At 41.8% G+C, this 14173-nt stretch overlaps 1 protein-coding gene and 1 long non-coding RNA gene across 8 annotated transcripts in view; one reads left to right on the forward strand and one right to left on the reverse strand.

The window, feature by feature from the left end:
• Window positions 1-14173, forward strand: part of LOC147032630 (uncharacterized) — a 63292-nt gene that overhangs the window by 16347 nt on the left and 32772 nt on the right. The window lies entirely within an intron of this gene.
• Window positions 7347-14173, reverse strand: part of TBC1D30 (TBC1 domain family member 30) — an 87609-nt gene continuing 80782 nt past the window's right edge. For 5 of the 7 annotated variants that reach the window (XM_085870406.1, XM_085870405.1, XM_085870407.1 and 2 more), the window contains 2 exons: window positions 13528-13716; window positions 7347-13072 (listed from right to left, as the gene is read on the reverse strand). In XM_085870406.1, the coding sequence (XP_085726532.1) occupies window positions 12345-13072; window positions 13528-13716 (917 nt within the window). In that variant the 3' untranslated portion in view covers window positions 7347-12344. The remainder of the gene's footprint in view (window positions 13073-13527; window positions 13717-14173) is intronic. The other 2 variants (XM_085870410.1, XM_085870411.1) reach the window with 2 other exon arrangements.

Below are 14173 nucleotides of genomic sequence, written 5' to 3' on the forward strand. Positions count from 1 at the left end.
ACCCCCGCTAATCCACCCCAAACCCACCTCCTTCAAATTCCCTGCTTTCCTTCCTAAAAGTCCCTGAAGTATCCATCTTGTTTACCCTGTGTACCCTGCCCCATCCTTCCACAGATCTCATGTGTCTGTTCCACACTGTTTTTTTTTCGTTCCCTCTCCCCCCCCCCCACTCCCCCTTGTTGTCTCCTGCTCTGCTTGTTGTACGTTCTGTGTTATCCCTCAAACGAGCATCGACAGTGTATAAAATAATAATAAAAAAGGTCTTCAAGCAAGTAGTGTCCCACCATCTTTTGTCATCCCCAATTCTGAGCCATGATATTTATTACCCACAAGAATCTTTCCTAACTCAACCATCTTACTTGCAAGTTTCAGTGTTTCCTCCCCTCCTCTTTTCCTGATCATTCATCCCCTTGCTATTTGTCCTACTTTGCCTTTCCATGGGGCTTGCTCCTATGAAGAAAAAGAAAGAAAGAAAGAGAAAAAGAAAGAGAAAGGAAATATTGTGATCGACTCAGACTTGCATTTTGTATGCTGACCCTTTCTTGGGAAGGTCTCATGTCAAAACTGGCATGTAAACATCAGTGTTCTGTACCAGGTCAAATAAACTCCAAAGTTCATGTTCAAATATCACCAAACAAATAGTTTTTGGGGAATGAAATGATGCTTCTCTACAGGTTGAATCAAATAAAACGAGCATTTGTAGATGGAATAAAAGTACAACTTTTAAAATTGTTCACCAATGACAGGACTGATGTGCAAGAGAAATGCGAAAAACAATAAAAGCAAATAAAATAGGTGAAAGGTCACATGATGTTTGTCATAAATATTGATATAAAAGCAAGTTGTAAAGGAAGTACATTATAAAATGGATTGAATAAGCACCTGGAAGTCAGAAAGAGGGACTGTATCGTAACATATGTGCAGATAGTTCGGGAATTTTAGCAAATTGTATTGACTATCTGTGAAAAAATTGCTTACCAAAAAATTTCTTCACGAACATATTCATCTAGGTGTCTACTAACACCTATCAATTGGTGCAAACCCAAATCCTTGTGGAAAATTCTGGGGAGCCAATCAAAGTTCGGGTGCTCAGAGGGCCTGCGCAAAAAAAAAAAAAAAAAAAAAAAATCGGAAAAATTAACTTTTGCCAATATTGACTTGTGGGATGTCGAACTAGGGGTTTTTTGGGGTGCTAAATTGATTCCAGCCATTAGATTTGAGGAAAAATGAATCCCTGGCAATAAAATATTGATATGATACATTTTTAGATATCTCAGACTGTGTTTTGCAGTAATTTGGCTCAATTGATTCAGATTGTTCAAATTGTGCTGAAACCAGCATACAACATTTTTGAAACCACTGCTATATTGTTGGTTATACTTGTGCTCATGCTCAGTAGAATTCTCTTTGTTAGCTGACGTTAGCTAAGAGCTTTTAGCTATAAAATTATTGTGTACCGGACTCAATAGAAGTTGAATATATTCAACGTGGAGTGGACCTATTAATGTTAAAACACATCACTGTATGTGATGATTGAATTGATTGAAGATTGATTGAAGAGAGATTGAAGATCTTAGCTGAAGGAGGAAGGACACCAGCACTCTGGGTCTGGTACTATGGCATAATCAACCTCATCAAGGTATTCATCAGGAGTGAGCGTGTCCCAGACCACACAGGTCATCTCAGCTGCATCATTGGAATGCTCAATACCTTCACAGCAGCGGGCCACCATCAGTACGCAAAGGGAGCAAGGCTGTATGTACAGCTGATGCATCAGCGACAGGAGAGTCCCATGTTCCAGGAAACTATCCAAGTTCATTTTGTACGGCAACCATGTAGTCAGGTTCTCAGACCATGAATGGTCCGGCACATGGACCGACATCACAATAGAAACCACACTCATGCATGAGGCAAAATCCTCCGGTCGTCGAAACAGAGGCCGCTTTCGGAATGAGTCTTCTCATAAGTCTTGGTTTCAGACTCTGAACCACTTCTCATTCTTCACCAAGAGCTAGAAAGAAGCATGGTCAAATGTGGGGTACCTGTCCACACCGACGTTAAAAGAGCTCAAATGAAGAGAGATAATGATGCTGTCAACACCATAGTTGGGTGGTTGGAGGAAGTCAACCCTTTCGATGCCACATGGGACAAGAAGACTCTGGTGTCCTTCTCAACTGGGTTCAGCAGCACTCCCGAAGACCAAGTCAACGCTGATCAACCAGAAGAAGTTGGCAGAGCCATTCAGGCTAAGATGGATGGGAAAACTGTTGTGGATGCAATGGTAACCAAACACAAGGTCAAATCATTTGCAAGCCTCAGATCTGGACCCAAAGTCAATGGCGAGAAGCTGGTCATTGACTCACTGAAGCTATTCAACCGCCTCATTGTCATCAGTGAGTGTGAAGTCAAGACCAAAGAAGCTCTGCGCTTTGAGTTGATGCCAAAACCGATGTCTCTGTTTGACAAAAATCAAGTTGCGAAAGCCAGACAAGGCTGACCTAGTAAGGTCCCTGAAGGCATGTGTGGCACCTGTCGAACAACCCCCCTGCACAAGCCTTGTGGTTGATGGTGGGTGGCTCCTGCACAATGTCAAGTGGGAGGCTAACCTTACTTGGAAGGATGTTGCCGAGAGCGACCTCCGGTTTGTGAAGTCCATGGGGAACCATCGCCTCTGGATAACAGTGGTCTTTGACGGATATGGCAGCTCCACCAAGGACCATGACCACTTGAGACGAACAAAGAATGCATGCTGTGACATTCAGATTCGTCTGGAACTCAAAATCATCATTGCAAGAGAAAAGTTCCTCGATAACAAGAATAACAAAGCCCAGCTCGTTCTGCTCCTTTCTGAGACATTTAGTAGGAATGAAATCAGTGCACAGCAATGCTCCGATGATGCCGACACCTCCATCGACCGCGCAGCTCTAGATGAGGCAAGATAGTCCCCTGTCGATGTGAGGGCTGAGGACACAGACATCCTGGTTATGCTGATTCATCATGTTGCAGACCATCCGATCTTCCTCACGACAGCCAAAGAAACATCTTATGATGTCGGAAAGATCCGGGAGGCCCTCCCAGAGATATACCGGAGGTATCTCATCTTCTTGCACAACTTCTCTGGCTGCGATACAGTGTCTGCAATTTTTGGGTTTATCAAACCAACTTTGCTAAGCAAGCTCTGCAAGACTGATGAAGCAGACAGGGCAATGGACGTGTTTATGGACATCCGAACTGAGAAAGGTGATATCATTAAAGCAGGCTGTGATCTTTTCATGCTCATGTTCCATGGGAAATCCTCCAAAGACTTGGAAGACTTGAGATTCGACATCTTCAGCAAGCGAGCTGCTACTGGGAGCATAAAACATGAGAAACTCCCCCCGACAACAGGAGCTGCAGCACAGCACTCTCTCCAAGCTTACCTCCACACTAGAGACTGGCTGATGCTGCAAAGTCCATCGTTGGATTCCCGTGACTATGGATGGCAACTCACTGAGCAAGGATATGCACCAGACTACCTCCTGACGTTTGCCAGCTGCAACTGTGCGGGGGACTGCAGCTCACTCAGGTGCTGATGTAAAAAGCAAGGAGTCAAGTGTATTTCTGCTTGCGGCATCTGTCATGGTAACTATTGCCTGAACATAAACCAGCTGGATGACAAGAGGAGTGAGGAAGATACTGGGGAGTTTGATGAATAAGGTTGTAAAAGCTGACGAAGCAACATTTCCATTGAGCACAGTTCTGTTAAAAATGTCAATAAAATATATTTTATATGATCAAGGAGTGGTTTTTTTCTCAAAAATAATGGTTGGAATCAATTCAGCACCCCCCAAAAACCCCTAGTTAGACATCCCACAAGTCAATAATGGCAAAAGTTAATTTTCCGATTTTTTCGTGCAGGCCCTCTGAGCACCCGAACTTTGATTACCTCCCCAGAATTTTCCACAAGGATTTGGGTTTACACTAATTGATAGGTGTTCGTAGACACCTCGATGAATACGTTAGTGAAAAAATTTTTTGGTAAGCAATTTTTTCACAGATGGTCAATACAATTTGCTAAAATTCCCTAACTAAGATGGAGAACATCGACAGGCATTTCATTCCACATTGCTTTTCACTTAAATCGATTGTTTATTGATTTTTATTGCAGAAAGCTAATTTGTTCCAATGCATGCACTTTTGTACATGCTACAATCCATTTTCATTGTCCCTTCCAATATCAAGTTTCTCCTGATATAGGCAGGGACTTCATAAAGAATAATTTGGTTCCTAATTATTAGAAGCTGCACCTGTTATCAAATTATGTGGACTGCTGTTGCATCTCTTAAAGAAAGAAAAATAAATTAGTCAGTCAATGTGTGTGTGTGTGTGTGTTCTCCAAAACTCCAAAACCATAATACCGAGCAGCCTGAAACTTTGCATGCATAAGAAGAAAACTCGAAAGGAAGTCGAAGAGTGAAAATTGGGTGTTTGGGTTAATTAAAACACCCCTTTTGAAGATAATTAACAGCTTTATTTAATTATATCCTTCATCAGGCGCATCCTCAGCCACCCACTCTCCCTTGAGGGGCATCCTCGGTTCCCTCGCTGGGGTCTTCATTCGCTTTTTTTATGGCCTGCTCAACCATGCTTTGACTCGGAACAGGCTGCAACGATTTCTTCATGATAAAGTTCTTTTGTTTTTTTGTTTTTTTTCCATTTTCCTCACTCATATTATCGAATGCTTGATCATCATAGCTATGAATCACTGGATACATTGCAATGCTTATAAACGCCCAGAGATGCCAGCGTTTGTGGCATTATTTCATTTCCTCACATGCCATAACCTCGAGAATCTCTTAAAGTAAGCTGAATTACAAAATTTGAACTCCAGAATTGAACTTAGCACCACTTCCTACTGCTAGAAAAAGTGTTAATTTGCCTAATTCGGACATAGTTTGATATTTCAAGCATCTCTGGAAGGTATGTTTTTAATATGACAGCTCGGCGATCGCTAATCACTTGCCAAGCAAGCTATTTCTTATCGACCATTGTAGTGCTCAAGCCTTTTCGCAAGCCCTCTAAAATATTCGCAATGTCACTGAATATCGATTGACTTGAACAATGTTCAAGGGCCACTCAGCTGCATTGGCCCCACATTCTGCAGTGTTTCGGGTGATGGCCGTCTCGCTGAAAATGTGCAATTTTATTTTACACATCTCCATTTTTCATATGATTTTCTTTCATTTCATTATATGACCCGTAACTTCGGCATAGATAAATACAAATTAAAAAAAAAGAAAGGTTTCGTTCATATCACGGCAAGATAGCAGAGAGGTATAAATGCTCACTCTAAGCTGGCTAGCCTGGGTTTGAATCCCGATCCAGCTATAAACTGTCATCCTGGTCTTTTACAGGCAGGGCGATTCAATGTGTGTGCTCTTAAACTGGACGTCACATCTGCTTGAATCCCCCTCCCCCTCCAATCCTCACTCTTCCCACTCCCATCTCTCTCCCCACAATCACTCTCCCTCTCTGCACCCTCGATACCTCCTCTCTCTCTCTTCCTCCTCCTCTCCTCCACCCCTGCATCTCTCTTAAGGGGATTGTAAAGGACTGATGGTTTCGTTTTGAATTTTCCAGGTAGATAGCATGGGTTTTTCAATGCTCCCTCCTGGTTTTACATGGAACCTGGCAGTTAAAAAGAAAATGTTGCTGTTTAGGTGTGTTTTATCATCCCTCCCTTCTCCTCCCCTTGTGCTGCCTTCCCCTCCCTTACCCTGCCTTCTCTCACTTCCCCTTGGGCTGCCTTCCTCTCACGCTGCCTTCCTTTGTCTCCCCTCACGCTGCCTTCCCTCCCCACCCTTGCTGCCTTGCCTCCCACTCCCCTCCCTCGTGTTGCCTTACCCCCTTCCTCTCACACTGCTTTCACCTCATGCTATCCTCCTGCCAAACCCCTTCCACCACCATACAACTCTCTGGAGGTCGAGGAGATGAAGGGTCGTCAAAATTGTGCGAATTGGACAAATTAGAGCTTTTCAAATTAAAAAAAAAAATTATTTTGCAGTTGTAACTGCTGCTCGGATCAATTCAGTTTTTATAAAGCAGTGAATCACCAGATCACAGCCGGAAAGCCAAGAAGTACACACGCTCAATATAAGCTTTGTCACCTGGGTTTGAATCCCGATCCAGCTAAAAAGTCATCCCGTGTTTCACAGGCAGGGAGATTAATCAATGCGTGTGCCGTCTCTCAGACAGAAGTAAAACTGGGCGTCACATTTGCCAGAATCCCCCCTCCTCTCTCACCCCATCCCACCCCTCTACCTCTCTCAACACTATCTCCCTCCCTCCCACCCCTATCACTCTCTCCAACACCCCCTGCTCCACCCCCCTCCTCTGTTAATGACTGACGGTGTAATTTTGAATTTAAAACTGTTTCCCCATAGGGTAGCATGTACGAATCAGATTAGGAGTGAGCTGAATGGAGGAGTGCAAAGGTCGCTGCATGTGCGAGCATGCAGGCAGGCAGGCTGGCCTTTGCCAGGTAGATAGCATGGGTTTAAATTGCCCCCCACCCAGTTTTATATCAAACACAGTGGTTAATAAGAAAATGTTGCTGGTTGGGCACGTTCCATCACCCTTCCCTTCCTAACCCCACATGCTGCCTTCCCTTCCCCTCCCCTTGAGCTCCTTTCCCTTACCCTCCCCTCATAACTCCTCCCCTTCCTCTCACGTCACATTTTCTTCTCCTCATGCTTCCCTTCCCTTGCCCTCACGCTTACCCCCTCCCCTCTCCACCCCCATGGACATCTCCCGGTGGTCTCTGCGTGCTGTATTAATGTGCTGTTTTAACGTACGCCATTTCATTCAATCCTGTACTAGCCCTCCCCCCCTCTTCTCCACAAGTCCCACACAAGTCAAAAACCCCTCCTCTCACATAACCTCCTCCCACACCCCTTCCCTCTCCCCCATCCTCCTCACTCTCACCCCCTCTCCCAGTGTGTAGCGACGTTTGGTGAGGCAGAGCTTTCCCCACCCCCTTTCTCGTTCTTCCCCCTTCGTCACCCCTCCTAACTCCCCCTTGCTCTCCTTCCACCCCTCTCCCTCCCTCTTCCTTTCTTCTCCATCTCTCCCCTCCCTCCTCTCCCCTATCCCTTCCTCCTCACCCCTTTCCCTCCCTCCCTCTATTCCTCCCATCCCTCCCTCGCCTCTATCCCTCCCTTCCCTCCCTTCTCTCCCCTATCCCTCCTTCCTCCTCTCCCCCTTTCTCCCCCCCCAATCCCCCTTTCATGTTCCCGTCAGCGAAGTGACGGGTTGTATTTGCGAGTAAAGAACAAAACTCACATCTCAACAATAGAAACCACAACATGTTTGATGGTTATTCATTTCGGTTTTATTATTTTTTTCTTAACTTCCATTTTTGTTGATTGCCTTGCAGCAAGCACAACACCAATATTTTAATTCGTTTAATCTTCAATATGTCAACATGCTGGGTTTGCCTTTGTCAAGCTATAGTCAGGGCAGGAACTTGTAATTTGGTCAGGGTGTTAGCAATAACATGCTGACTCTTCACAATAAAAATAAAACAATGGGACCTTTAACGGGCACAAATGAAGGCAAGAAGACAGGATACCCAGTTGAATGATGGACGGGGCACTTTGCAGCGCAACGTCCTGCCAATGTAGCACCAATCCGAAGGTTTATAGTCACGTCTGGAATTGAACTCAGTGCCACCTCTGTACCAAACTGTCAGACCAGTTTGCAAAGTGATTGAATTTTGACCTCCATCATAACCTGCACCATGCCTTCGTAACATATAGATGGGTCTTTACATGTTTTGTGAATCGTATAAAATGGAAACGCATCAAATACAATTCCATGGACTGTTGCAGAAAGTTTACAAACTCAAAGCAAAGGCATCTCACAAACTTGCATAAACCTTTCAAACAGATAATCTTATTAACTCACCATTTCAATTATTAAAAAGTTGCTCAACATTGTGCAGAAAAACAAGATTCAGCATTTGTGAGGAATGAGCAAGGATGAAAGAAAGCATCCTGGTTGTTTTCAACCACACAGGATGAATGGAACACAATTCGATGGACGACTGCTGGTTTTAAACAGAGTGCATGTGAGTGTAAAGCATCCAAATGTTACTGTCCCTTTACTCCCAGTAAGAGCCAACATCACGTGTCCAAAGATCCATTTATAACCCAGAGAAAGCACAATGGCTTTATTAAAATAAATTCTTTCTCTGCAAACACGACATTGAATCCTACTTGATATATTTTTAATCACTGTAAACAAATGCACTTTTGAAGAACAGTAAACAAATAACTGGGAGATGCTCTTGGATCACACATTTTCACGACGAACCCTCCACCGAGGAGAGGAATGGGTAGGGTGGGGAATAGAAGGGCAGTCCATTTTTCTTCTACCCTTACACATAGGCATGCTTGTTATATAATACCATGTACAAGGGAAATGTGAGTCCCAGGGGTAGATGTATACATAGACTGTATTTTACCCTTATCTGACCACCAAAGCATGTTTACTCTTCACCGATTCACATATGTTCCACATTTGGACCATTCAGCATGTTTTGCATTTCTGTGATCATTTGTTTCATAAAGCAGAGCTACAGTTCAAACAAATAAACACCTTAATCTCTGGAAACCCTTCAGCAACACCAAAAGTCCCAACGACAACATTCTTTAAAAGTCTACCAAAGTGACTTTACTGTGTGCTGCTAACTCCTCTTCACACAGCGATCGATCAATCTATCTGACATCAACATCAAGTCCGACACGATTCGACATTTGGATACGCAAGCAGTGGCACCTGCTAAATTAGAAAGGAAGTCGTGGTTCTTCAATGTTGAGGCAGTTCTCAGTTATGAACACAGTTAACCAAAATGCATTTGCAAGTTCTTTATTTTTGGCAAATATATTTCGTGTAGATATTTACCTCCGTCATCCAAGGTGGAAGGAGGTTATGTTTTCACTCCTGTTTGTCTGTGAGCAGGATATCTCAAAAAATTGTGGATGGATTCGGACGAAATTTGGTGGGCAGGTTGGGTATATGACAAGGACGAATTGCTTGAATTTTACTGAAGATTTGGATCTGGATCCAGATGTGAGAATTTAAATTTTTTTTAAAGTGATTCTTCACCATTGAGAGATAGGACCAAAACCGATATGTAGCATGATATTTCAAAAAGTTGTGAACGGATTCGGATGAAACCTGGTGGACAGGTTGGGTGCGTGACAAGGACTAATTGATTCGATTTTGGTGAAGACCTGGATCAGGATCCAACCCATCAGTGGGATACACAATGTAAACTGTTCAGCCTGGCAGAGGCATGTGCTCTACCGAGTGCCGCTGTAGTTTCCGATGTTACAAGAACCAGTAAATTTGGGTTCAAACTAACAAAAGCTGTTTTTCCCAATGATTTGGTTTTCATGAATAATGCACACTGGATATGAAGGATCATAGTCTCCAAAGACAATAAACCATGTGCATAAGCATGTTTTGGAAACAACAACAAAAAAACAAACTCAAGAGGCAAATACATATTACATATACAGGGGGCCTCAGGTGGTTTTAATGAAAAGTGAGGGGGATGGGATAAGTGGATAAAAATGGAAGGTTAGCTGAGTTTAGCAGGAAGGGAAAGATACTTCACAGGGAACACTTGTGAAATGTGATGGTTTTAGAGGGGGGGGGGGGGAAATGGAGTATTTCTTTCACCATTTTTTGATTTGTAATGTTTAAATAGCCCATTTCCACAATATCTGATGACATCTTTTAAAAATAATTTCATACCAAACCGTTTTGTTTCAACAACCAAACCGATCCGTAAATGAAAACCGACTTCAAACGTAAGGGTGCATGATTTATTTTTCTTGACATTTTCTGTCGAACCTTTCTGTTCACCTGATTGTTAAATTGCATCTGTTAAACTGTGTTCTATATTAATCACGTTATATCGTGTAACTAAATGGTTGGATTATGTATAAATTGGGTTGGTCTATTTATCATTCCCATCTCAAACAATGGCTCATGATACTCGAAATCCAGATTAAAATGACACAAACACAACATACATATTTGTCCATTATCTACTAATTGCAATTAGTATAAAAGTACAGTGATGTCCAATGTCTGTTCATCCACTCTGAGCCTTAGATCAATGTGAAAAAAACACTTTTACAATCGTGACTTATTTTCACAAGGTTTTTATTATTTATTTTTTCCCCCCATAATTTCTCAAAATTAATGGTAGATGCATACAATGCAGCTGTTGTTCAAATACAAATCAGTTCTATTTAATTAATGTCATACAAACTAAGTTTCACATGCTGATGTTTCAAAGTTTTATCATCACCTTGATTTATACAGCTGTGCACACATTTCTATGATACAGTTCTTGGAGTGCAAGATATGCACATTTATAAAGTCCGGTCTTTTAAACCAGTGAACAGCCGATGAATGTTGAACAGCTCAACAGGATGTATAATGATCTTACCATTGAGTACGCACAACTTGTTAACAATAGCAATTATAAAAAGAAATGGAATTTAAATTTCTGATTAAGTTTCAAGGGAATAAGTCATTTCAAACTCTCGTTCAAGTCTGATTATATAAATGCTGACCGTTTGATCGTTAAAACACTCCATCATTTCCAAATCAAAAGTTTGTCCAAAGGATGATTGGTACTTGAGAGTCAAAATTGCTCAGAGAAACCTTGCAATGACGATGTGCATGCTCATCATGAAGTACATAATGTAATGCTGAAATTCCAAGGAGCACGGGGGAGTTAGTACTGCAAGCACTAAAAAAAAAAAAAAAAACCAACAAAGTATGGAGGTAGTTACAAGAAACTACACAATCTTATTTACAATTATGACCACTACTCCGACTATGACTACTACCTGCACAACCATGGCCCCAATTAGTCGCACCTTGTACGGTCGGTCACACGAGTTAATCGCACCTCTCCGTAACCCTCTATTCTGAGCATACTCTCCCTCACCCCCCACTTCTCTCACGTCCCTCATGGTATGTTAAAGCACAATCAGTGTGAGGTACAATGTATCTCAATGCACTCCGTATATTTAATACCACCATCATTTATACATTAACAAACTGCTCATTTCCCAAGTGCTGCCGTAGATAGACAGGAAAGATAGAAAAAAAAAATGTTATTTTGCCTAAAGGTGAATGAAATACCCTTGGGGTTCCTAAACACCTTGCACACCTTTTGCAGGTGGTTACAAATACACAGAAAACTATTTTTTTTAAAAGCAAGGGTCCGTTTCTGCAAATATCTGACTTTATTATTCGAACTGCCAATAAATAAGTCACTCAAAGTGTGCAAACTTTGGACTCGGAAGTTTTTCATTAACAGAGCTATATTTTAATAAATGTATTTTATTGCAACTAAACATTCTTCAACCAAGTTGCAGCTCGTTTTCACAGAAACGGACTTAATCTATAGCTAAAGATATGCCACAAAGTCAGAATGGATCTTAAATAGTTTGTCTTCTCACCATGTGTTCACATAATAACACGAGTTCCCTTTCCAGGAACTTTGACGCAGGAGGAGGCCCTTCGGCCCATCAAAGCCTGCGCTATTATTACCAACTTATGGTTGTTTGCGGTGCTCTATCCTTTTTAAATATTGAGCATCAAACAAGGAAGCAGCAAGTGACATTTTAAAAGTCTCTGGTAAGAGACGGCTGGGGTTCGAACCACCGACTTCCCAGACTCAGAGCTGATGCTCTAACCTTTACACCACCAAGGCTGGTGCTGTTAAAAAAAAAATACCAACAGAAATAGGAATTACTAACCTAAGCAGAAACTTATAGTACATATTGTATTTCAGTGGTAGTGCAAAGGTTTATAAATATAGGATGACGAGAGAAAAAAAAAATACAACAGAAAAGGTCATGGTTGGAAGTTGCAGCTTACTTGACAAACTTAACAGTGTGAAGCTATTGTGGCAGTCAAACCAGATCATGACATGCAAATTTAACCACACGAGGAAGGCAGTGAATACACTGTGCAAAACACTTCATTCATGAGGGGCCATTTGAATTTATGCAAGCTGGTGGAATTGCTACATGGATCGTGAGCAACCCATCACCCTCTCCAATTTTCTGTCACTTGCATCCTCTCCCAGACTCGAGTTCCTTATCTTTCCCCTATCCCTCCAACCTGCCCTTCCATTTTCTCAACTTACAATCCCCTCACATATTTTCACACACACAATATAGGTGCCCTCTCAAAGCTGAGTTTGAAATATATTGTGGCTGAGCAGCCAGACATTTTGATGCTTGTGAAAGAGGATTAGCAGTCAAAAGTCTTCAATACAAGGTCTTGTTGAAGTTTAATCCAGGGGCTTCAGCAGAGTTTTTGTAAAGACCCAGACTGAGTGCCGCTGCAGATTTTCGTGGCATTTTAGGAAGTGGGAATGGGTTGAAGCCAAATGCCTGTCGATCACCAATCGGTTTTGTAGCAAGTGCTTCCGACATAAAGCTTCGAGTATCAAATGATGCGAGTACATCACTTGGAGAACCACCTGTTGCATAGGAATTGCCAGAGCATGAACGATGATCGGCAATGGGTGCATCTCTCGAATCACAAGATCTGATCTTTGTCTCATCCAAGGAATGTTCACCGTCTGCTCCTGAACTCGCTCCATCTGGTCTCTCCAAACTTGTGAGTCCAGAATTCGCATTTGGACTTGATGGCATTGACGAGACTTCTTCTCTTGTTTTATCAGCCCCAGTCATGCTTCCATTTCTGGCTGGTGATTGTCTCTCACATGACGTTTTGCACATACTCGATCGAGTTACGGAAAACTTCTGGTTTTCAGAACCCACCCCTGTTGATAAGTTGCTCAAGTGTGTACGCCATGGTGCTATCCTGCCAGAAAGAGAGCCATTTAAGCCAGGTGTAACCGGTGTGATATTACAACCATCCAGCATCATGCAGTTGTGTTGCTTGGCAGAATGGCAAAGCTGTTTCCCCAGAAGCAAATGGTTTACCATTTGTATATCCACAGGTTGAGGTGTTGGTGGAGGCACATGAACTGTTGCAAAGACACAATGGAATAGACATCTCTGAATCCACTCAAGGTAAGTTGTGAATACAATGGGAGAACGCAAAATAAAGAGTCACTACAAGCTTAAGGCACATTTCAAAATAAAAACTAATAACGAGATACGATCTTTGAATTTTTCATGTCACATCCTTTTCTGAAAAAAAAATAAAATGCACAATTTATCCAGTAATTTTTCCCAATAATTTGTGGAGGCACACGAGTCTACTGTTATCCATTTGTAACAAAGGCATTGATTTGCTTCCATCAAAAAATTATTGGGGGAAAAAAAACAAAAAACACTGAGCTGCATTTTTCATAAAAAAAATTGTAAAGATCATGTAAAACTCTCACTTTTTAAAATTTGGCTTGAGCTTTACTTTAAACCCAGTGTAACTTCCAGAAAGATGGAAAATCTTTTCCTTTGTGTTGAATATTCTACCCACCTGCTGAAAGGCAAAGCTGATGATCTTTCTCCTGTCTGAGCTGCAATCGACAGTACTGCTGCCTGAGAGCTGAAATATCTGTTGACATACGCTCAAGCATCATCGTGCCTGCCATATGTACCAGATCACCACGGCTGGAGCCAAGCGCCCCGGGACTCAGCTCAGCAATGCTTCCCTCCCACAGATCCACTGGCAACAACAGCAAACAGTTTGAGACAACAGTAATGATAATTGTACACTCAAAAAGAGGTTGTCTGCACTGAGAACGGAAGGATATGGAAAGTAAGAGCTGGAAAGTTTAAGTTGAGGGAGAGAAAAGACCGTTTACATCCAACACAACCTGAAGAACTGTTGCAGTGATGATGATCCAAAGTCCAAATACACTGTTGTTGGTATCACATCCATGAGGGTATCATAGAGGAATCTTTTTTACATATAGTGTATGTATGTATGTATGTATGTATGTATGTATGTATGTATGTGTATATATATATATATATATATATATATATATATATATATATATATATATATATATATATATATATATATATATATATATATATATATATATATATATATATATATATACATACACGAGCGATACCCGTGCACATGCACGGGATAGCAGGACAACATAGCTTGT

The sequence above is a fragment of the Eptatretus burgeri genome, chromosome 2 (genome assembly GCF_056783735.1).
Source record: "Eptatretus burgeri isolate ZD-2024b chromosome 2, Ebu_testis_v1, whole genome shotgun sequence".
Lineage (NCBI taxonomy): Eukaryota > Metazoa > Chordata > Myxini > Myxiniformes > Myxinidae > Eptatretus > Eptatretus burgeri.